Source organism: Poeciliopsis prolifica, unplaced genomic scaffold, assembly GCF_027474105.1.
Source record: "Poeciliopsis prolifica strain line A6 unplaced genomic scaffold, Auburn_PproV2 SCAFFOLD001, whole genome shotgun sequence".
NCBI classification, from domain to species: Eukaryota; Metazoa; Chordata; class Actinopteri; order Cyprinodontiformes; family Poeciliidae; genus Poeciliopsis; species Poeciliopsis prolifica.
The window spans coordinates 14,264,128-14,288,633 of record NW_026562376.1 but is presented as its reverse complement, the minus strand read 5'-3'; the positions used below and the strand labels follow the sequence as shown (position 1 = coordinate 14,288,633).

General features: G+C 37.6%; 2 protein-coding genes across 2 annotated transcripts; both read right to left on the bottom strand.

The window, feature by feature from the left end:
• Positions 1-1,111: 1,111 nt before the first annotated feature.
• On the bottom strand, positions 1,112-2,953 carry zgc:123278 (uncharacterized protein LOC641569 homolog). Its single transcript, XM_055031724.1, has 6 exons — positions 2,834-2,953; positions 2,657-2,741; positions 2,481-2,546; positions 2,174-2,337; positions 1,941-2,043; positions 1,112-1,813 (listed from the first exon to the last, which is right to left on the bottom strand). Exons 1-6 carry the CDS (start codon positions 2,873-2,875, stop codon positions 1,713-1,715), a joined length of 561 nt encoding a protein of 186 aa, XP_054887699.1. The 5' UTR covers positions 2,876-2,953; the 3' UTR covers positions 1,112-1,712.
• A 2,060-nt stretch (positions 2,954-5,013) lies between these two features.
• Positions 5,014-24,279, bottom strand: LOC129361070 (GTPase HRas). Its single transcript, XM_055031710.1, has 6 exons — positions 23,979-24,279; positions 13,440-13,578; positions 10,657-10,835; positions 9,114-9,273; positions 8,339-8,463; positions 5,014-7,645 (listed from the first exon to the last, which is right to left on the bottom strand). Exons 2-5 carry the CDS (start codon positions 13,548-13,550, stop codon positions 8,344-8,346), a joined length of 570 nt encoding a protein of 189 aa, XP_054887685.1. The 5' UTR covers positions 13,551-13,578; positions 23,979-24,279; the 3' UTR covers positions 5,014-7,645; positions 8,339-8,343.
• Between the last annotated feature and the right edge of the window lie 227 nt (positions 24,280-24,506).

Sequence of the window (24,506 nt, the reverse complement as noted above, 5' to 3'; positions counted from 1 at the left end):
TTCCGGTCTATGACGTAAGGTGTTATCGTTAATAGTGACGTCTTTTGTCCGTAATTAGCTTGCCGTAGGTCAACTTCGATACAAATTTTTCACTCTAAATTTTGACTGAGCGAAAATACCCATTAAATTTCTATAATTAAAATTAAATAAAATAAAATGATTTTCATTCATAAAATGAAATGAAATTTCAAAATCCAAGAAACATGCTGGCCAATATATAGGGTTATAAGTGGTAACATTTCTCACAAAGAAAATATCTGCAGTAATAAAAATAACAAAAATAAAAATGTGCATGTTATAAAAAAAGAGCACAAATAATGCCATACCTTTTTTTTCCTCCATGCTCATTAAAATTAATAGTTTTCTGAATTATTAAATGAGCGTGGTCTAAATCGCTGTTAAAAAGGTGATAATTTCAGAATATCTTCCACTGGTATTATGATGTATCCAAATCCAGTAGCTGGCTGTCGTCAGGGTGGGACTGTGTGAGTGAATGGAAATAACAGATTTCATTGTAAAGTGTTTTTGAGGGTAGTGACAAGAGCTTTACAAGTCTGATTTCATTTCATGAATTCCGTGAAAACTATTCAGTTTAGTCTTGGAAAATAAAAGAAAACTGTGATAACTGAGTTGAGGATACATATTCTTAAACCAATGTACCTTCCTTGGTAGAACCCATATTTTAACTTGGCAATATTTAACCACTCTTCCATTAAAAACTTTTTTTCAAGTTTAAAAATCAAAATTAGTCAAGCTATTAGTCTGAGGTTACATAGACAACCAAGCTAACACAACTTTTCTTTGGATATTTCTCCTCTGGATTTGTTTTGTTGTTGATATACCAACCTGATCAAAAATTAAAAGACCAGGAAATGAAGTATTTGTATTTCATGTTGAAATCATACCAGATTTTTTTTCAGACATTTTCACAGTATATTTAGTTATTTATCTCTGAAATAATGAAAAATGAAACTGTTCCATAAATTCTTTTTGACTGTTTTTTTAAACTAAGCTTCTTTTTTTCTGTTTTTAATATTTTGTCTCAAGTAACAATTCTTCATTGAACCATGCCCCTTCTTATCTGAAACACATATATCCAAAACAACAGTGATTTCTTTGTTAGAGCATTTTATTTACGCCAATAAAAGAAATATTCCTTATTATGTCTTTGAAAAGTTGTGGTTAAAAGTTCCAAACATTTCAAGCAAAGTAACTTGGATATTAAAGATGAAAAAGCAACAAAACAAAACAAAAACAACTTAAGGCAACCATTTCATTAGACTTTGTGCCGATCAGCTTGAGCAGTTCTATTTTTTCATTCTCTCAAAACGTTTTTGAAATTAAAATAAGAATATTTACATGCATGAGCTGTATTTGGTTGTATGTGACTTCTCTGTTCAAAGTTCCATGTAAAATCACCAGTCAGTGCAAACAAGGTTTTTTATCAGCAAGTTGTAAAGTAATTCAGGGCAGTGTGAAAATGGTGGACATAAGAAACAAGAATACTGTCAGAAAAGTCATTTCCACAAGACCTAAAAGACTGTCCTAATGTTTATATGTGAACTTTTAGCAGATAACATTGTACATTGTGCTGTTTTGGTTTTGATTTTCAGTTAGAGGGTGATGTGTTTTAAGTCTGTTTTTTCATTGAGTAAAACACTATTAATTATTTTTATTTATTTACACAAATTGTACAGATATATACAAAAAGACTAACAACTGGTTTCATTTTCATGCTGGAAAGGTTGGCCATCTCCTTTGGGTAAAGACACGCAATATCTCCCATCTGCTTCTTTGTTGAACTGCAGCCAACCTAAATAAAATAACAGTTTACAATAAATGACATCTCAAACCCTCAGTTATAATTTCAAAGAGGAAAGATCATCGGAAAGATAGTTGATATTTAACTCAAAGCTATTGTTTTGACACCTGTTACTTACATGAGGCTTGCTCAGGTTCTTGATGGGAACGCATTGCTAATGGAGGAAACTCTCCAAACATGATGGCCATCAACTGCAGCAGGCTAGATAAGTCACAGTCACTCTACAGAGGAAAGAAAAACTTCTTGGTGAAGTGTGAATGTCACTACCCAGAAACAATAACCTAAAAATACAAATTTGTTGAATCAAAGTCATGTTTCAGTTAATTAAAATAGCTTTTTTTTTTTTTTTACCTTCTTCCAAGCTTTCAAGTAAGGTACTGTGACCTCACCATCACTGGATATGTACTGTCCTTTGATAATAATCATTTCAGGTGTTGGCTTCACGTAACACATCGGTGGAGAATTGGGGTAGTTTGGCTCAATCCAAACACATATGGGGATATTGTATGTTTCGCCTTTAATTAAAACAGAGAAAAGATTATATATATATATATCTCAGGCAAGAGAAAAGAGCACTGCTTTATGGTTTTTTATTGTTCGTCAAGCAACAATAATGAGGCTATCTGTTTTACATGGGTCAAAGTACAAACTCAGTTACCTGAATACACCACTGGAAGGGTTCCTGTAAGGTTCATTAAACTTTTTGTAGTTCCGTCTTTGTACACTGTACAAAGTAGACCAAATATCAGATATCTCAAATTATAATTTCTTCTGTTGTATAGATTCACAGTGTTAAGACTGACAAAAAATTTGAGTCGTTATTTTGTCGCATACCGTACTCATCCATCTTAGGCACCAGGTTTTTGAAGTAATACATGGAGTCGAAAATTTGATGGGCTACATATTTTCGCAAATATTCCTTTAAAATATATACAACAGAGCAAAGAAATGGTTTCAAAACTGAAAAAAATAAATGCTCGGGGCTATTAGTTGAATTGAAAAAGAACTTACCTTAGGAAGCATTTTCCTTATCGTTTGCACAGTGAATTTCATGATAAAATTAGATTTCTCTTTGAAAATGCTTAAAAAGAGCAAAAGAATGAGAAAGGCCTTCTCTTTGCAATCAACTTTCAACCCAACTGCCTTGAAGACAACCTCCTGTCTTTTATAACCTTGGACAGCCAGGAAGTGAACAGACCCACAATTATGCAAATGACTTGATGTACAAAGAGCAATACCTCATGGCTTTGAAAAACAAACAGAAAAAATTAGCTTTTCTTTTTAGATCAATTCTGCAATGCAGCAGTCATGAATGATTTTGCTTGTTTTTCAACACTTTTTAAAGGAAACAAATAAGTTATCCAGCGCTACCATTAAGGTTGCAACATAACTGTCAGATGTAACTAGAGATAGCAATAAAATGCTGCAACCCGAGCAAAATGTCCAATTATAAGCTTACAACGAATTTCACTCCCAACTAAGATGATCTTTTCCAATAATTTTACAAGAGCAATATTGTTGTATCAACATTGTCTCCAGTTGAGGTTGAGCAATAAAATAAAGCACAATAACAAAGATGACCTATTTTGAGGTCAACAGCATAGCTTCCTTTAAGATTTGCTGATAAGGGAATATGCACTTGAAATGATCTCTTTCTTTATGTTTCAAGTTTATATTAATAACAAGATGTATGGTGTGAGCATTTAAGAACCTTTTTGTAGACTGTACATGCGACTAAAACTTTGTTTTAACTGCGTTTCTATGTTCTTTAGCCACTGTGCGTCACTACATTATCACATTTTGCAGTCATAATCAGGCACAACAGTATGATGACCTACCTAATGCTGTGCTGATTCTCTTCATGTTCCAAAAACAGCATTAAGCAGTTAATAGACGTATTAAAACTCTGAGGGTGTGCATTCTTATCTGTTACCATGATGTTAGCACCAAAGCTTTTTAAGTCATGTTTAGTTTATTTAGCATCCACACAGCTATAATTCTATATTTTCAAATAAATTCACAGGTGTTCTAGTTTAAACAATATATCTGAAAAACACGAGTCGTGAGTAGCCTAATCTTAGCTGGAAACTGTCCTAATGTCATGTATTTTTGTTAGTTCCAAGTTGACCTTTCATTGATTGGATGCGTTTGTTTAGCACATCCTGCGTATGACATTGTTATTTTGGTTCTCAAACCGGTCTTGAATCTTTTTTTTTTTTGTGCCTTTTTATCAGGACTCTTTATATCGCTGAAAGAGCCCGCAGCCATTGCCCTCCGTCATTGGATCACCGTCCTTCGATACGTTTGATGCGAAGGAAACCAGCAGTTAGAGATGCTCTGACCTAGATTTCTACTTTCTGTCAAACTTTCTGTCTGAGTTCGATACAGAATCTATGTGATCACAGAAAGCCTATTTATGCTTTCTCTGAATCCAGTTGGATCTCATCTCTTTGTTCCATTAGCTTTGGCTCCCACAGGTAACTTGTCTTGCATACTAAAGATGCTGTGGTCCAGGCGTTGTTGTGGTTCCTCTCTTTAGAATCCAGAACAGAACTGTGAAACAATAGTATTGCTAAATAAGATGTATCATCTCAACCACAGGCAGGCCAAGGCAAATAAAATAATCATGCAGGAACTTTAGAGATCAGGTTGTGAATAACTAAAGCAACTTAAGCTAAGTTGCCTAACAATCTGTGTATCTATAAATGAATGTTTGTACTTGTGTAAGTGTAACTAGATGAATGCGGATTTAGAGTAAATGCTTGAGTCAGAACTAGAAAACCTAGTTTCTAGTTTGGTCCATTCGTCATTCTTTTAAAAGTATCTTTTAAGAATTTACATTTAAGCAGATATTACATGTACTTGTTATGAAGGGCACTTTTTTCTAACAATATTCTAATTTTAAATGTCATGCTTTCATTAACTGTAAGCAGAAAATCCTCACAATTGCCAGCCATCACATAGTGATAAAATTCTTAAAATAATGGACCTTTCAATAATATTCTAATCTATTGAATGGATTTGTAGTGTTCTTCACATCAATGTTTTACAATGCTATGACCAGTAAACAGATCTATATGTATATAAGCCATTTATAGTTTGGTGGGATGAAAATAGGCCACCATTTTACGCAATACACACATCGGCCTGTAGATGGCAGCCGGAAAAAAGAAAATGAAAAGTGGAAAAGATTCATCTTGACATCTTTATTCTTGTCCTGCAATACATTTGCCACATTTTTTTAAAGAGTAAATACATTTTAAATAGCTACACAGCTGACATTTTCACAAAATTCTTTCACGCCTCTATTCCACGGTTTGCAAGGGGAGAAATGAGCCTTTGAGCTCATTACATTTGTGCAAACCATCCACCTGCCCCACCTCAATGGTTCATACGGTCTTTGTCATGCTTGCCAAGGTTTTAAACAAGACCGTATGATGTAGGTGATTTGGTGGCCGAGTTTTGCAACAACATGCTGCTGCTTTTTCTAATGCGATGGGGAGTAGAAGGGGTTGTGTGCATAGATTTGTGAGTCTATGATTATACTATCAGTGAACTGTTGTAAAAATAAAAAATAAATAAAAATAAAGTTGGTGGGGGGCTTCACCACAACTGTAACTCCATGTTACAAACTCCAGTTTTTCCACCCCCCAATTAAACAACACGGCCCAAGGTGGGGTCAATGATAACCCCCTACATCAGTTCCATAATCTTAACACAAAGTGTCTTTCAAACCAAATGTAAAAGACCCAAGCACATTCACAGTTTGTGACTTTTCTCTGGAGGAGAAATGAACAAGTAATTAAAAAACAAACTGGCCACCAGAATCCACGCGATAGATTTCGGCGTTTTAACTGTACAACAATCAGCTAAGACCAGATGTAATACAAAATGCAGCCAAGTAAAATTTGAAATCATTCACTGAAACCTGAAAATATGCCCGAGATCCACAAATGAAGCAAATTTCAAAACCTGCTAGTGCTCAAGTCATTTCCACATTTGATAAATCAATCTGGTACATTTACATTGAATGTAATTTTTTTTAACTGGTTCCATTTTGGCAACAGGTTGTATACCAGCTCATTTCTCATTTGACATATATGTCATGTGTTTTAACAAGTAAATATCCAATCCAGAAAGATGCTATTACAGAAGAGCAAAACATAATAATAACCTGTAGTGTTTTTTTTTCATGATTTTGTTTAACACAATCATATATTTTCAGATCAATCATCAAAAAAAAATAGCAAACATCACCTCTGGTAGAGTTTGCTGCTAAGGTAAATACTAAATAAAAGATAAGGCAAAATAAACACATAAGTCTCTTTTAGGCAGCAAACAAATTAGTTTCGGAGAGCACAAGCCTAGAAGCATTAAAAAAAAAAGTCCAAGCAACACACTCCTGTAGTCCACCATCCATCATCTGTTTCACACATTAGTCCCACATGTACAGTAAATATGGTTTCATAAAATAAGCACCTGACTTGCTGTCGCTCCTTTAGAAGAGCTGTAGGTGGCAGAGAAGGAGGAACTTGAGGATAGATCGGTGTGTGTATGTCTGTGGCAAAAAAAAAAAAAAAAAAGACATTGGACTCTGAGGCAGGACTTGTGCGCTACAACAGTCTGCAACACCAACTTCTGACACACCTTACTTTGGCTGCCAGGACAAGTTAGATGAGCCCTTCCTGGACCTTGGTTCCTGAGCCTTTATGATTTAAAGAAGCAAATCTTTCAGTCTGAGAATAGGAATCATTCACAAGTAAGAGCTGTAAACACTAGTTACTGAAAAGAAATGTGAAAAAAAAACCCAAAAAAACAAAAACCCAACAACATTAATTTGCAAATTTCCTTGTGAAACTAAACTGAAATAGAGAAGTCTAAGGAAGTGTATTTCCAACACTTGCAGTTGGGAGGGTGGAGTTCTATTGCACCAGAACATACGTACGCCAGTCGTCACAATTATTATTTTGCAAAGACATTTCACAATGAGACATTTGTAATTAGTGAATGCAGCTGCATCCTTGAAATCAACCCATTTCAGTAATCTCCCTTCAACACATCTATCCCAAAAGAACCTTCTGTCATTTCAAAGACAGGTCAATAAAAATACCAAAGCAGGTGGCGTGTGAAATAAGCACTGTTTCAGTGGCTTTCAAATCTACCAATCACAACAAAAATCCACACTTTTCCTTTACAGTTTACACTAATTAGTATGAAAAAAACGTTTTTTGTTTTTTTTTTCTTCTCCAGTAGAACAGTCCAATAACAGGAGCCGCCCAACTAAACCCAGCACAGGTAGAGTGAGTGCGTTGAGGCTGATTATTTATGCAGTGTGACAATAAAAAGTAAAAGTTCTTTCCAGTTGTTTTCCCAAATGAGAGTCAGTCAGTACTTCCAGAGGCTCTGTAGGGAGAGGGGGATTAGGTTTCAAGGCAAGAGGGAGGGAGTAGGAAACACCCCCTCTTCACAACCAGTGTCGAGACTGAAAACAATAAGTTAGCAAGAGAAACGTAGAGCAACACAGCTTGTTCCAAGTCGTTAGTGGTGTTGCTCGCAGGCCAATGCAGACCAAAACAAAACATAAAAATGGTAAGAAATTAGGAGATGGGACCAATCCAGTTCAGCTAGCCACTCAGGCAACAGTCCAAAAAAATCCTCTTTTTCGTAAGAGTCTATGGTTCAGTCAGCCGTGTTGGTTTCCTTTATGAGCTTTCACTTCAGTCATCATCCTTTAGTTAAAGTTCATGTGTCATCTTTAGGTTATTTTATCCATCACTTTTCGACTTTACGCTGCAGCATTTCTCCTCAACGTGTAATGGAGAGCTGAAACATAAAACAACAGAAGACAGCACTGAAATGTTATCATTTCTGGAAAAACTATCAGAATTTAGTATTAAAATGACTTCCAGCAGTCATATGCAGGGACGCTGAACGGTTTATATACTTGCAACATGGGTATGAATGTTATGGTCATTTTGGGAATTTAAATGATGCCATTGAAAATTTCTTTTTTGCTATTCACTCGTGAATAACAAAAAAGCAACATACTCTCCCAGCATTTTGTGCTGGATTTCATATTTAGCATAGATTCTCTGAAACTTGTCAAAGGACACTGAACCAAATTGGGTGTGTGTAATTCTGACCACACTTGGATTAGAGAGAAAATTACAGATAAACTGGAGAAGTCAAGCTCTGCTCTAAAAAAACAAGTCTGTTGTATTATAAGAGAATTAATGTAATGCCACAATTATGTGCTGAATCCTGCATGAGACCTTGATTATATGGAGTTTGAGTATTGGGTAAACTAACCCAGGAGGAATCTGGCTCTTGCTCACTGACTGCTGGAGATAGACACTAACCCCCACAACTCTGCACAAGATTAATGGATGGATATGCTAATATGAATCATTAAAAACAAAGAAAAACACACAATTTCCATGACATTCATGCCCATGGTGTATGCAGACCTTTGACCAGATCAATGGAGGGACAGTTACTGAGTTCATAATGTTTCACCTGCATCACGATACCACACATCTGCAACTCATACAGTCCTGGCCGCTCTCATCAGGTGGATTCAGCTTCCTCAGCTTGTGCTGTCTTATTTCCCTCACCAGTGTGTAGAAGGCATCCTCCACTCCCTGCAAGCACACACAAACAGGGTTACAGAAAAATGGAGGCTCTTACCAGGAGAAAACCAAAGGACCACATATGTATCTTTTATAACTAGCAGCAGGTGTGCACATCACATGATGAAACTACCATGGCAACCCCTTCACCAGTTTATAGCACAACCTTGATCTATGCTAAATCTTTGGGTAGAAAATGTGAGTGACAAAGAATCAACAGGTTCTAGTCGGAATGGGAGTGTGTAAGTACCAACAAATGAATGTGTGACAGTGAGTCACAGACAGTGGGAGCTTTGCTGCAACTGTTCCTAAGAAGGCTTTATAAATGATGTAGCTCTACTCTAGGCCAACGTAAGCTCGCCATGACTCACTGCCTGCAGCATAATAAAAATGTTCTCGGCTGCAAAAATTACTTCACACCACAGGCCATGCACCGTTTTGTGTGCTTGAAAATGTGAAAAGTAAAATACTGAGACCGAATTAGAGTGCTGCAGGCTGTAATGGATTTGATTTTAATGCATAATGCAAATGGATATTTGTCCAATTACTGCATAATACAAAATATGACTAAGGTTTGAAGAGATGGGAAAAAATACATGTCATTGAAAGCTTGAATTACTTTAGCAAAACAGAAAAATAGAAAACAGATTTTGAACACCTACTTGTCGTGTCTTAGCTGAGGTCTCAATGTAAGGGATGCCGTAGGAGCGAGCAAGCTCCTGGGCTTGCCTTGTGTCCACTGTGCGTGCTGGGAGGTCACATTTGTTTCCCACAAGCACCATGGGTACATCATCAGAGTCTTTCACACGCTTGATCTGTTCTCTGTGAATTGAAAGATTGCAGAATTTGAGACTACAATTTACAAAACCCCCCCCCAAAAAAATCGTCTCTCCCCATCCCTTTGTACAGGTAATCTAAGGATTAATTAAGGACGAACAATGCTGGGAAATCACATGATTACAATATCAGGTGTGAAAAAAAACAAACATTTTCTGTACCCTGCATTGTGTTGCATCTGTTATGGTGAAAACGAAAGCATTGTTGATATGCAAAGCATGAATTCCTAAAACTTTGAATACAAAATGCCACCAATTATTACATTCAAAACAGTCTGTGGTGATGTTAATATTGCACACAATAAATGCTAAGGATACACTTGTGACATATTGTGCAGTCCTTGTAGTAGTAATCCACAATAACATGTCTACGTCTATGGGATCCTCCCGATTCCATCAGGAGAAGCAACCTACTATCACCCAGGGAACTTTAGGACCCAGAGGTAGAGCCATGGCAGGTCTATGCTGGGCTGTGCTGCACTGCTGAAGGAGGACGGTGGGGAGAAACAGAGGAGGGGGGAGGTGGAGGGATAGACAACAGGCAGGCGGCAAACAGCATTACCTCATCACTACAGCAGCAAGTGCCAAACGTTGCGCAGCCTGGGGGTTGAGGGGGGGGGCGACTGAGTGAGAGCAGTGGGTCACATCAGATCAACTCATGTACAGCAGGAAGCTTCTGCCACTGTCAGCTCAGTCCATTTTCATCCTAATGCAACACTATAACCCCGCATATATGATCCTCTCCAGCAGACAGTCAGCACTGCTATTTTAATGCACCGTCATGTGCTACAAGTAGGACTCAAGTAAAAACTCGACTGTTGCCTATAAAAACAGACAAGGGCTATTTTAATAGCTCAAAATCTTCCTAAGTCTATTCTAGCACCAATTCTATGCGTTCTCTGACGCACTCTACTTTCAACAGAGCTCTGAAATTACAGTCTAATGTGATGAGAAAGACACAATTTGACAAAGATAAAGAGCCCTGTCATCTCCAGCAGAAATTCCCCACTTCCCGCCGGCTTTCTCCTTCCCTGTCCTTGGGAGCGTTACCTCTGCCTGCTCCTCTAATTGAGTCAGGATCAATTTCATTGGCATCACACTGTAAGCCTCCAGTTGGGGGCTAAGCTTTCTTTAGCTTGTGTTAAACGCTACAGCATGACATCACCCTACTACTGCAGAGAGCTGGCACACTCACACATTGACACAAAGCCCTCTGAATCCAGACCCCATAGGAGCCCTTGTAACATATTCAGATATACATTTAGACACACATAGGAGGGCTAAGAAGAAGACTAAACAATCTTTCGTGTATCAGATATTCTAACAATGGTATATATATGTATATATATCCGGATGTCTTCCTACACACCTGTACTGGTGAATGTCCTCAAATGATTTGGTGTTGTTGATTGCAAAAACGCAGAGGAAGCCCTCTCCTGTTCTCATATACTGATCCCTCATGGCACTGTACTCCTCCTGACCTGCAGTGTCCAGGATATCCAGCAAGCACGTCTCCCCGTCGATCACCACTTGCTTCCGGTAGGAGTCCTTCAGAAAAAGGAGACACTCAAATGTTTTAATTTATGCAAATCTTTTTGTATTCCAACAGAAATTTGGCAGACAAGAGGGCCCTGAAGAGGATGGTGAGGGGAGTCATCTCTGAGCTGTTGCAGAAACTGAACAGTTAACATTAGAGAGTCTTTGGAGTTTAGGAACTGCAACATCAAAAGCAGAACCATCAGACCTTTACCTTTCTGCAGCACATACCTTAAAATGCTTAACTGCTCTTATGATTGAGAAGACACACATCGAATGTGTGCTTTTAAACAGAAACGTCTTTTTTCAGACCACTGTTACAGATTTAGTCAAATTTAAAAACTCAGGTGGCAGACTGGGATGTTCAAAACATGAGGATGATTTAGTATTGTTATCAGAGTGCCTAACAGGATGTGAAGGTTAATCTTTGAAGACATTGAATAAAGAGTTTTATAAAGGTTCATTTTATTTTGTCTGTTAAAAAACAAAAAGTTCCACTACCACAAAATAAGGAAAATAGCTGATCGTCTATTCCTTTGGTACGGCTGTGTCAAATGTTGCTTGTCCATATTGCACATAGACTTAGTAATTAACCTGCGTGAAGTCAGATTGAAATTGCTGTAAGATTACAAGTTTCTGTTTATTCCCTCTATTAGCAAACCAGTTCTGATGTAACCCAACATTTTGACAATCCAAACATCCAGTATCTATGCTGGAAGGAACAGAACCACCAGCCAGCCTTGGGAGTTTCCCCAGAGTGATTAATCACCTGTTGTGTTGACATTGGACTCATCCAACCCGGAGAGATGGATACTGGAACTGGATCACCGGAGACCCAGGCCAAGTTTAAAAAGTAATCAGTCGGCCCTCGAGTAAGGCGTTCCATGTTTTACTAAAGCTTCTATCTGCAGTAGTGTTGGTAAAGTTTATTTATCAGCTTAGGCCATAAAATCCTTTTTATTTTGACTTTTGAGAAATGACTAAACTCATAATTATGTGAGATTTTAAAAAAATAGATAAGTGTGGTAGTGAATGGCTAGCAAGCTATTCAGACACTTGATGACTATAGCAACTTAAGTCAACTCAAAATGAAAGTGTTTGTATCAAAGGGCTACAAGCCTCAACGAATCTGCAATTTCACAACAAACACTTGGTACCTCTTTTTTTCAGCCAAACAATGACCATGGAGTTACATAAACTCCATGGTCCAGGCAGTGTTATATTCCAGTGTTTCAGTGTTTGCAAAAAACACGAGTAAACCTTTAGATTCTGTCATCTGTGCCACTGCATCAGAGAATGTTTTCTGATCCACTTTGCCTTCCAGGGCTTCTAGTTGTTGCTGAAAATGAACCCTAAGGAATCATGTTTGGCTGATTCACCAAATCAGCTGATGAGGGAGATTTATACAGCGTACACCTGCCTAACCTGTTAGCTCCTTCCCTGCAGAAGTCCATATTAAAGTCATTTTATACTTATCTATTATACACTGTATAGCAAGTGGACAAAAATTAAATGATCATAAATAGAAGCACTGTCTAAGTATGTGAATTACAAACAAATAGTTCAAGGGGGATCTGATGTAGGCTGCTGCGTTTTCCAGGTGACATGTCTTGCTGTTGGGTCACTGAGGGTGAGGAAGGATGTCCAGTAGAAAGATGGACCCGGTTAGATTTCGGTCATCGAGAATCAATCTCTACTTCCCAGTAAATCTTGGCCCATTTTCAGATCACATGAAAAATGAGGGGATCAGAGGAGCAGAGTATCAGAGCCAATGTTTAGCCTTCCAACATGCAGTCACACAAAAAAACATGGAGTGCTCTCCCTTTGTTTGTTCGAGCATAGGGGCCAGGAATGCAAATACACAAAAAGGACATTGTCTGGCCAGAGGCAGGCGTGGTGAGAAAGTGAGGGAGAGAGGGGAGACTGATAGAAAAAGGGAGAAAAGAGAGGAGGGAAAATATTCTCCCTGGCTGCCTTCTTGATACAAGCATTGCACATTTTTTCCTCATACGAGATCCATGATGATATAAAATATGAGGGTCGAGCAAACTTCTTCAAAGTCTGAACATTTTGGAGTCGACAGAACTTCCAATGCATCCAGTGAGAGAAACATGGCTCAGATCAAGCCTTCATGTCAGTGAGGTTCACAGTATACTCTACGCTTCTGCCGTCTAAGCCGCTGAAATGTCATGTCAAAGCATTTCTACAGCTCAGAGTGCATTTAATGACACACCAGACAAAGATCCTGAGTTTTTTCAGGCAGTAAGAACCAAAGATTAATGCAATTTGCTGCTGTAATCTTATTGTAATCAAATAAAGGCAATTACATAAAAATAGATATTTTAGACATTTTTCTGTCTAATTATTTTGTTAGTATAAACATTAGGAGACCACACTGTGAAAATCTGATTCGAGGCTCTATGCCTAATATTCAAGGTATAAAGATAGTTTCTAAAACTAGAGATAAATCATCCACTGTTGAATAAAACCAGAACTAATACAAAAACACAACAGTTCAAGAGGGAATAATTAATATTTTTTTCGCATTATGAGCTACTCAGTGCCACTTCAATCTCTGGGTGACATCCACAGGCATAATAGAATACGCAGTCATACCTCTATAGTCGGGTCATATTCATCCACAAAGTGGTTCTGGATGAGCTGGATGGTGAGCGCACTCTTGCCCACGCCTCCAGCTCCCACCACCACCAGCTTATACTCCGTCATGTTTGCCGCTGCCGTCCACAACACGACGCTGGCAGAGAGAAGAAAGAGGGCGTTAAAAACGAACATGTCAGGAAAAGACGACAAGTAAAAAGAGTGTTTAAATTAAGAACCAAGCTGTGAAAAGTTTTCTAGCCAGAAGGTCATTCATGACATGAGGTACAGATAAAACATCCGATGAGAGCCTTAATGCCCTTTGGCAAGAAAAAGTAGCATTTTACATGTGTTTCAGTCGGTTTTCAGTGGGGGCTTGATGTCGAACCCCTCAAAAGGGGAATGCGAAAAATGTGCTGACGGTACTCAGTGTTCCCATCCTTGACCACAGTAAAGAGAGAGCACGAGAGTGGGAGCAGCGAAGGAAGGAGACGAGAAGGAAGAACACAATGACATTGGCAGACGGATCCTCATCACTCAGGCTTCAGATTACTAAGATTTGCCTGTTAACCTTGATAGACAGAGGCCACAGACAAATACCAGGGATCCAGTAAGACACAAATTCAATAGAACAGAATCTTTACTTGTTCTTGCCTCAAAGTTTCTCCATAGTCAACATCAGCAGGAATGAAAATTATGGGATTTTAATGGGGAGTGTGGTTTAAATTTTTTTCCGTGCATGGTTGGAATAATGCATACTCTTGAATAAACACACACCTGTCACTAATATTTGGCTAAATGCTCCATACCTAGTTGAAGAGTTGCAAAAACCGATATTATTCAGACAGAATCTGTTCTCGATCTTTGACCGCTTTGTTTTTTTTATTCCATCAGAAAAGGAAAAGTTTATTTGATTAATTGGTTTTCTGGCACAAACCTGGCTTTTAAGCATAGTTCAGACATTTTTAAAGACTTGAGGTCAGTGGACATTCCAGACGCTGAGAGTTAGCCCACTTTATCAATTCAAAAGTCGGCTTTGACATGAAGAACCAGAAAAAGCCTCAACATAACCATGGACTCAGAGGTAACTGACAAGAAAAGCACCTGCTCTAAAAATGGATGCCACTGAAATTTGCTCCTCTCCACAACGAGAAGCCAAATGCCTTCTGCAGAAAACTTTAGAAGTCAAGGGTCAAGGTATTTGACCGCAATTACAAGAAGAATGTTTGGAGGAGTAAATGTGTGACTTTCAGATACAAGATCATTGTAAGTAATGATCTTTGAATGGTGGTGACACATCAAGTTGAGGGTCTGTTCCTCTGCTAGATGGTGCATTTAAGATTGGCCGATGTATACAAAAACCATAAAAGGACCACATCTAGATTCTTCAGTTTGATCAAATTAAATAAAGTTGTAAGTCTGCCCAGTACAATAAAAAAAGAAATGAGAAAAAAATAAATCATGACAAACTGTCACTTTGCGCCAAAATAGCTGGATGGATTTCAAAATCAAATCAAATTTGAAACACTTCTTCAATAACTGGGAAAATTTTAAACTCAAACCAAAAAAATCCTGGTTTTATTTAAAAAGATAAGAGCTTAAAAAAAACCTTAACTGACATAAGGACAATGCTGTTCACATGTATCCACTGACTGATAGTTTAAGGGTTTAAGAATTTCCTTGCTTCTGGTTGAATGGCATAAAGAAGGAAATATATTAACAAACCTACAGTTTGTTTACCTATAGTTTAAATCATACCATTGGTGTATTTCACTTTATAGACAACAAAAGGTAATAGAAAGAAGAGATAGTCACACAGATCCAATGACATCAACAAACTGCAGCACTGCTCACCTGTAAAATTCCAGGTGTTAGCAAGTGGAAAGAGTAGATAAGTGGATGTTTTACACAATGTTCTGAAGTAGAGTGTGACTCAGTTTATGGAAAAATTACAAAAAGGTTTCTAAACCCATGGCCTGAGAATGACCCAATCTCAACCCCACTTTTACCCACCTCCCCAAAAAGGAAAAAAATAAAATAAAAAAATCCCTAACTGATTCATGGGCTGATTAAAAAAAAAGAAAACGTGCCTAACCTCAGATGAGGATTTTGTCAGAAACAGGTTCCTGTCTAATGCCTGTGGCACCAGCTTAACATCAGACAGACACTAATTGGCCAGGTGACGCCATCATGATGTCACCTCTCATTACGTCAATTAGGAAAATAACGGGGATTTCTATTGACGTCAAGACATTATGGTTCTGAAGAACTTCATATTTACATTTTCGATGTGGCACATTCAAACTTCAATTTCGTAATAAAACACAAATCTTATGTTAATCATGTTATATTTATATTCACTGTGTGTTTGTCAGGTTTCCTGTTTGGCAAATTTGACATTGGCATTTAATTATAGTTTTAAATGTGTGACATTTGTAAATATATTACTTTTTAACACATATTCTACAAAATATCAATACCTGTCGCAACGTAATCCTTCATCCTAAGGGTGTGTGTCTCTCATTTCTAGCTGTTCTGATGAAACACTCAAAGAAATAAAAATTGAAAAGCTAGCTGGGACTAACATGCATATAAGGTTTCCATGCCTAATGTTTTGTGAAAGGTTTGAAAAAGAAAATCATTAACCCACACCACCTGTTACAGTGTGTATCCAGTGCATTAAGGTACTATTACAGGCAAGGGTCACATAAGCCATTGAACCTTGTGTGGGCAAAGAAAAGTCTTCTGCCATTTAAAATTCATTGTTCTGTTCATGAGACAAACTCTCTGCTCACCAATGATTTTAGCTAAAATTCAGTTCTTTAGTAAGAGCAGAAATACTCCAACGTCGTCCCTGGAGAGTAGTTTCGCAAAGAAGCGCAGCAATTCTCTGAAACAGAGCAACATGTCAGAGAAACAAAAAGAAAGCAGATAATTACAAAAAACTGCCTTCATGTGGCAAATCAAGTGGAAAGTGAAAAACAACAGACAACTTGTCACATTTGGTGGCATCGTTGGGTGTGGTGTATTATTAGAATCTCAGAGCAAAAAGGCTGCATTATTTGCATATAAACTGTGCCGCTGTGCTGTGTGGGCAGACTAATATTAGCCAACAGAACGACCAGAATGATGTTAATGATTGACAGGAAAGCAGGGCTCCATACTAAAAACGGGCATTAGCGGCTCTCATTTAATCACAACGATACGCTTTATGTTCCGGCATAACATCCTCAGTATATGAACCTGGGTGCAACATGCAGCACGTAATGCTCTTTTTGTAGAAACACCGAGAAACCTTTTAATTTCATTGTGAACTGTAAAATCAACTAAAGTAGCTCCTTCTGAGTTGATTGCAAGTTGATGAGCAAGTATCAGAAGTACAATCTTGTCATCAAGGTATATCAAAGTTAAAAAAAGTATGAAAAAAAAAGCCAATAAAAAAGCTACATTTTTCTATTATGCTATTTATTTAGTACTGTTCCTTCACCACATCAGCTATGCACTGCTGTTTGTAGGAATACTAACCCTTTCCTGTGCTTAGGGTATTTTGTTCTTCTACTTTATGTATTTGAAAAAAAAATACTTGTATCAAACTTATTTAAAAAATACTGACCTCTTCAGTATTTTTTACCTAACCAGCATGCTCAATGATTCAGCTCCTGTTAGTAGATTATTTACACGGACTATATATCTCAACTATAAATCAGTTGTTGTTTTTTGTGTGTGGAGAACTGAATTACTCAGTATATACAATGAGCAAACCAAGTTCACCAAAGTTTGGCATGGCTGCTTGATACAATCACATTTTTATGACAACTTTAACATCTTAAAACCTAAACAACTTAAACAGTCAGTCATTCAAAGGAAAACTCCACTGTGGATTTTTATATTGCGTCACTTTTAGGTTCGTGTAACTTGATTTGTTTTGCAATACTGAGTGGCAGATAGAACCTGTAGAATTGGACCACACACCATTTTGAAATATATGGCTTTCGGTATAAGTAAAAAAAAAAACAACAAATATCCACAACCCCACTTCCTTGTGAAGTCCAAAACTCATAATACTGTATATAATGTCGTCTTTAATGTTTTCCCCTTCTAGGCAAAAATATTTATTTAATAAACATTTATTTATTGTGCTAAGGATGTGCAAGAAGTTGCATAATAATTAAATATATAAAAAAAATTAGTAGAAAGAGAAAAGGTAGCTCAGAATCCTGCATTGTCAATAAGAATTGAAACCCAGGAAGAAGTATGAAATTCTAAAAACGATGAATGTGACAGCTGTGGCTAAGGCTGCCCAATATTAGCAAATGTGGCAAATCTGATGAACGGTGTGATAATGATATGTGGTAAATAAACAGCACTAATGTGTTCCCGCTTAGGCTTTATAACAAACATACGACATTGTGAAGTCTATGCAGCTACTGAGAAAAAAAACAAACATTAAATGTTTCCATCTCAACAACATTTTATTTAAAAAGTTTTTTCTGGCTGACATTGCTGTTTTGGCAATAAAACAGCTGAGTTGCAGCATCTTAATGACTCGTCCACTTACATTTTTTATGCTGCATTAAATAACAAGTGTCACCAAATATATTGCAGACACAGAGAGCCTGAATGCATGGCACTTTAAAAATTAGCTCACACTTACTGCAGTTCAGGCACTTCTTCACAATACACATGATGTTTAGAGCGATAATGCAATAATAATACATTAGTGACATATTGTGATGGCCAAGTTGTCAGTCCTATTCTACATACATCTGTGTATAAGAGCTGTTGAAGCACAGACTAAAGCTGTAGCCTAATTTATGTGATCCTCACCTAAACTTTTGAATGAGTTTGGCTTCACAATGCTCTCAACACTGTGGTTATTTATGCTCATGCATTTTTTTCATACCATACTTTTATCTAACCACTAACTTTTCCCAAATCCACAGAACCTCACAAAAAGGCCCGCTTCTTTGGCCTAAAGCTCTTGTGGTTTTGCCTCTGTGTGGAAAGCGTCTACCGGACAACTGTTATGACAGCAGTCACACAACATTTCTTTTGAGTTATGGGATACCTATGTTACTAGTCACATGTAATAATCAAACTACCTGAAAAACAGAGTTTTTGGTTTTCAATTTAACAAATACAAACAGCTCAAATATATCGCTGTGTACTTAAACCATTTCAGTTTCACTTTTTGAATAGAATTCTTGCAACCAATGTCATTTTCAATGATATTCCAATATTCAAAGATGGACCGACATTCGGTATTTTTTCCTGATCATGCCCACGCAACTTTCCCTGGCATCTTAGTCACAAAGATCAAGATTGGTCATAAAGGACGATGAAAGTCCAGCCAATTGACCAAGTGCCTTTAAGCAAAAACTACATTACTAAACTATGACTTCAATTTTCATACATTTTAGTGTCATTAATTTTAATGAATAAATGACACAAAAAAAAATCTGATGCAAGTTGTATGTTATGATTTTTCACTAACTGGTTTGAAGGCAACACCACTGACAAATCTTCAGCTTGCACCATCAATTGATTTAAGTGGAAATTGAGATGTGTTGAAGAATAGAAGATACTGTATATATATATTTTTTCCTTTTTTCATTTAAGCAGAGTTTCTCTTGTTTCACTCTTCTTTCTTCAAGCCCATTGCATGGCAGATGCACTCCTGTTATATAAGCCTGAATTTTTTAAACAAAATATTTCACTCTTTTTCTTGAGACACATATTTGTTTATTGTGCTCAGTTATTTGTAATGTCAGCATTAGTCCATCCATTTTCCATAAAGGTCATATTTGTGCAAGTCCATTTGTACATACACGCAGAAATACAAGAATTTGAGTTCAGATGGAGGTTTTCTGGGTGATCAAGACCCAGAACATCCCTACAAAGCAAACGACTCTTAATTAACTCTGTATCTTAAACATATAGCTTATTACTAATAAGCACTCTCTGAATTGAGAAATTCAAATATATTTGTATTTTGTTGCTATGGAACTGCTCATATGTGGCAAATCTCAAACCAAACGTTTAAGTGTTGGAATATTTCCAAAGCTCTAAAATGTGCAATCCTGTGGCCTTGTCCAGTTATGACCAAACCCAGTCCACCAAACGTCTGACCAATAGGGAGGGGGCATCTGGTTTAACGAACACAGACTGCTACTGTGACCAAAGTGGTTGTTTATTTTCCCATCTCATGAATTAAAACATACATTTTTTCCCCTCAATTGTTCATCTTTATAATAGAATATAAAATTATAAATATTTTTATTTTCTATTTCAAAACAGCCAACAGAACACAATTAGTACAGAGAAAGCTAAAATTTCACACAGCAAGACTAGTTTGTGGCATTGCATAGCCTTAAGATGCTGATTCAACCTGCCTGCGTCTGCTTCTGACAGACTAGAGGAAGCAAAGCAGACACTCATGCCATCTTCCCACAAACTAGGCCATGGGAGCATCTGATTAATAATCCACACATACATATGGAGATGAAGAGCAAAATGAATCATTGATGGATGCTGTCTGGTTCTTGAAGCCACTTGTTGTCACTGGGGGCTTAAACCGAGCTGGTCTTTGTGCAGATAGAAAGGAGGCATGAAAACACAGTCGTCTGTGTTTGCAGAAACCTCGTCCACTTTTCTAGCACACAGAAGGAGAAAGCAGTCGAGCTCTTTATTAGAGATGCCGGGAATTAGAAAGTTTTCAAACCTTCAATTTCATCATTGTCTTTGCTACTTTCAGCATCATTAGTACAGTAGTCACGATATTTTTTCTATCCAATTGATCAATTATCAGAATAAACAATAACTAAAATAATCATTAGTTACAGCCCTAAAAGACAACAATAAGATAAAGTGATGTAGTTGACACAGCCGTGCAGCTCAGGTGCAACACTGATATAGCAAGATTATGCTGACAAAGAGTAACTATGTCGCTGCAGCTACCAAACATGCCAAGTGGCGTCCATTTCTGTTCCAAAGTCCCAAAAACCTTCGCAGAGACGAGGGAACACTACCCTAGCATCTATGAGTTTAAAGGTATTTATAGCACATCACCTCCAGGATGGGAAATTAACATTTTGTTTTGAAACCCTAGAGCATCGCCTGGACCAAGAGGATAACCTTACATGACAGCTTACGGAGGGCGCAAGCATGGAGAAGCAACAGGTCGGCGGGAGGGAGGAGATCCGCTCTCACTGCATGCCAAGAGCACAACTACCACACACAAGAAGGGTCAACACGGAAAAGAGAAAATGTGTAGATAGCACCAGCAGTATGAAAAAGTGAAAATATCATCTAGTAGGTCAGAAAAAAAAATAAACAAAAAACTGTTTACACAAACCTCAATATCATCACGATCTATCCAATGCACAAGAAACAAGACAACTGAATCTGTTATGTCCTCTATAAACATACATTCCCTCCATTAAAGTGCTTAATTGGTTATAGAATCCATACAAGCAGAATCACTGCAGAGATAATAGATCTTTAATGGCGCAATGATGGTAAGGAGACCCTCTCCTGGGAAGTATCAGTCAGATCGTGAGCCTCAGAGAGCCGGACTAAAACCTCAACAGTCCGCCACACCCTCCCGCTGTTCTCCAATGACATCATCATCATCCAAAACAGGACTGAAACAAGTGCTGACCAGCAAAAAAGAAATGATACGTCGCCTTTCTGAGCAAAACAGAACAATAGCACACGAGGATGCGAGTTTAAGGAGCATGTTAGAAAGAGAAAGCAGAACTTGTATCTGCTCATTTAAAGAGATGAGCAGATAAGCTGAATTTCCATTTTCTTATACGAGATCGCACCTTCATGTGCGAGTGTATACAGGCCAAAACGCTCTGCTCTTGACCTTTTTCCTACTGGGTCATCCTTTCAGCCTGTCGGGCAGGGTGGGAGGACAGGCGGCAGGCTAGAGATGAAAAGGCTAGCTGACCCCCTCCTCATATCACACACAGACACAAAACCCAGCCAGTTCAAGGCTTATCGTACCCCAAACATCCCAAAACTTTGAAGTTATGTTGTTGTTTTCTTTTTTCTTCTTCTTCTTCTTGCAGCTGGAGGACTTGGTGAATCATGAACCCAGATGTTTTAGAGAAACAGAAACCTACACAGGGTTTCATTAATTATCAGTCATATTTCAGAAGAATTGCACTTTTTCAGGATTACTAATCTACAGTAGGAGGCAGACAATATATATAAAAATCTGTGATATGTATGGGGTTAAAATAACTCGAGCTTCAAATCTGCACATTTGTAAGGGGAAGTAAGCTTACATTGTTTGTAAGCTTACTTTTTTTGTTAAAAAATTATAACTCGGAAAACTCTCACTTCTTTTGGAACGCAGTTTGGTTAATATCAAGGCCACATCTGTTCCCAGAACAGGACGGCAAATTAAATTCACACCTTTATCTGGACTTTTTCCAGTTGGCTCCTTCCTTGGCTTTTGAGAAAAACTGTAGAAATTAAGAAGCAACCCAATATCAACGACTTTATGGCTACCTGATGTTCACATTAAGGCAGCACAATGTTAGGAAAACTCATAATTGTGTTATTGTTGCTGAATATGGCAATGAGGGCAATAATTTGGAGTAAACCACATCTCGTCTTTGTCACTCTTTTGGTATTTTCTCCATCAAAAGCTTTAGTATCTCAGATGTCAGGCGCATCAAGGGCAGAGAAAGTCAGTCCAGCTATCCAAATATATCACTTGGTTACAGAGCTTGGATGCATAACACTTGAAATATAATACCGTAGCAAACAATGCACTCAAACAGTCCATTGCAACGGCTGTAGTGTTCATGCTGATTCTGCCATAATTACTGTAATTGAATACATTTTGTACTTCAGCTTTGTGTTTATTGTGGTAGCTAAAAGTAGTTTTAATAGTTTTGGATATCTTACTTCTGGAGAGATTGTAAATTTTGCTCCAGTCACTTGAGTAAAGATTCAATTACTGGCTAAGAACCTGAAAAAAAAAACCTTTGTTTGTTGTTTTGAGTTGCAGTTTTGAGAATTTTCTATCATGACCGATTTATGAGAGAGAACATTCGCAAATCACTTGCAATTTTTTTTGAACCAATCAATATCATAATTTGAAATATGTTGTTTTATTTGAAGAAGTATGTGAACTGAATTGGTTCATGTTTCCAGGCAGAACAGATAAAGAAAAGAACAACGATCAGGATGCTGCCATCGTCATGTTTCGTCATGGGGATGCCATTTTTCTGATGTCCCTAATTTTTTTTTTTTTTACATTTTCTGCAGTGACTTGTTGCTGAATATCAAAGTTTGATTTGCCTTGAGACAAGTCAAATGAAAAGAAAAAAGAAACAAAAAAAGTAAGAGTAACCCCTCGAAACAGTAAATCAACAGTAAATCACTCCAAACATAGTAGAGGCCAGTCTATATTTTACCCCTAAATAGTTGTGCATTGATTGTCCACACAATTATACTTCATCTTAGATGGACTAATAGGCTTTCCTAGGGCAACAGACTATCGCCATAAGTCTGGTCCAGAAACTGAACGTGTTGGGATACTCCATCACTGTTTTTAAATGGTGAAACTGTATTCTATATTATGCAATATGACCTTCAGACACTGTTTCAAGTCAGTTAGCTGTCATTTATTCAAATTATTATGATCATTCACAAGGAGTTGAATGTTTCAGAACATCAATGAGCTTTGATTTTTTTAATTAAGCAATTTTTGAGTCATACCTCTCGACAGGATACAATAGATATTAAAATATATAGATCAATCGCAAAATGGAATCTTTTAAAACACTAAGTTTACATTTTTATTTTATCCACCTATCTTTGTGTGATTTGGAAAAAAAAAGTAGTTCAAGTGCATTAAAAAAACATACTGATTACGACTGCGGAAAAGACATTACTGATCGATCCATTTGCCTTTTCTTTCCAACTTTAGCTCCAACATTTTCATTGAATAGATGGTTGCACGCCGTGTCTGTGAATTCCTTGTAGAAACACTTTGACTTCCGCACTGATACGTTCAATTCTTACGGAGTGAGATGGGGCGTCACCCTATTTGTCTGCGCTGCCAATATCAGCGAATACTAAAGATTCTCCCAACATTACTGAGCGTTCACAAAAAGAACGTTCACCTTTTTTTTTTTTCCATACGTAAACAGCCTCCACTTTCTCTTTCAGAGCCGGATAAAAAAAAGGGGGGAGACCCAGTGGCCAGCATAGCACTTCATTTCCAAGTTCTAACACCGCAACTATTTTGAGACTGTTTAGCAAAACTCGACACAACCCGGCGTTCAGTCATTCAGGCACAAATAAAAGAAAAATATCCGTTACAAAAGGTAGGAAAGGGTTTAGGCACACCGTGGGCAAGTAAAATATATATATATGTTATGATAGCTAGCTAACACGTTTTTTAACTGTGGACCGCTATCTTATGCGGTGCGCAAAACACCGAAAGCGTGTAAAAAAGGCGATACATACCGGAGAGGGGGAGAGAAAAACCCTTTGAGCTTATTTCTAACCCAGGAATGTGAAGTATATACTCACAACGAGCAGAGGTCTAATTACCGACAAAAGCGATGTTTCGTCAGTCGCAGAGGAAGAAAGAAATCTTTCAATTCCGTTGCCACAGTTAGATGAAAAAAACAAAAAAAAAAAAACAAAATGTTCCTGAGATCTGTCCAAACGTCTCTTTGGGTTACCAATGTCCTTTATTTGCTAATCTGGGAGTTGGTTTATTTTTCAGTCGGTGATACGCAGGAAAAAAGAATCACTGGTTTCCAGTATGATGAGCCCGCGTAGAACAATGTGCTTCCACAGTGAGAGCCGAGCGAAGGAGATGAGGAGTACAGAGCCCACGCCCAGCTCTATCAAACATAGATCCGCCCCGGTTGCTGGTCTGTTACAGATGCGTTCAGGGACTGTGAGAAATATGCCCACTCCATGAAAACGCCCAAGCGCTACAAACATAAATTCAATTTTCACGAATAGGTATTTGAGTTTTAAAGACAAAAATGTCTATTTTGATCCGAACTGAGTGATGAAGGTTGCATTTTTGTCCTCTCAAGGCCACCA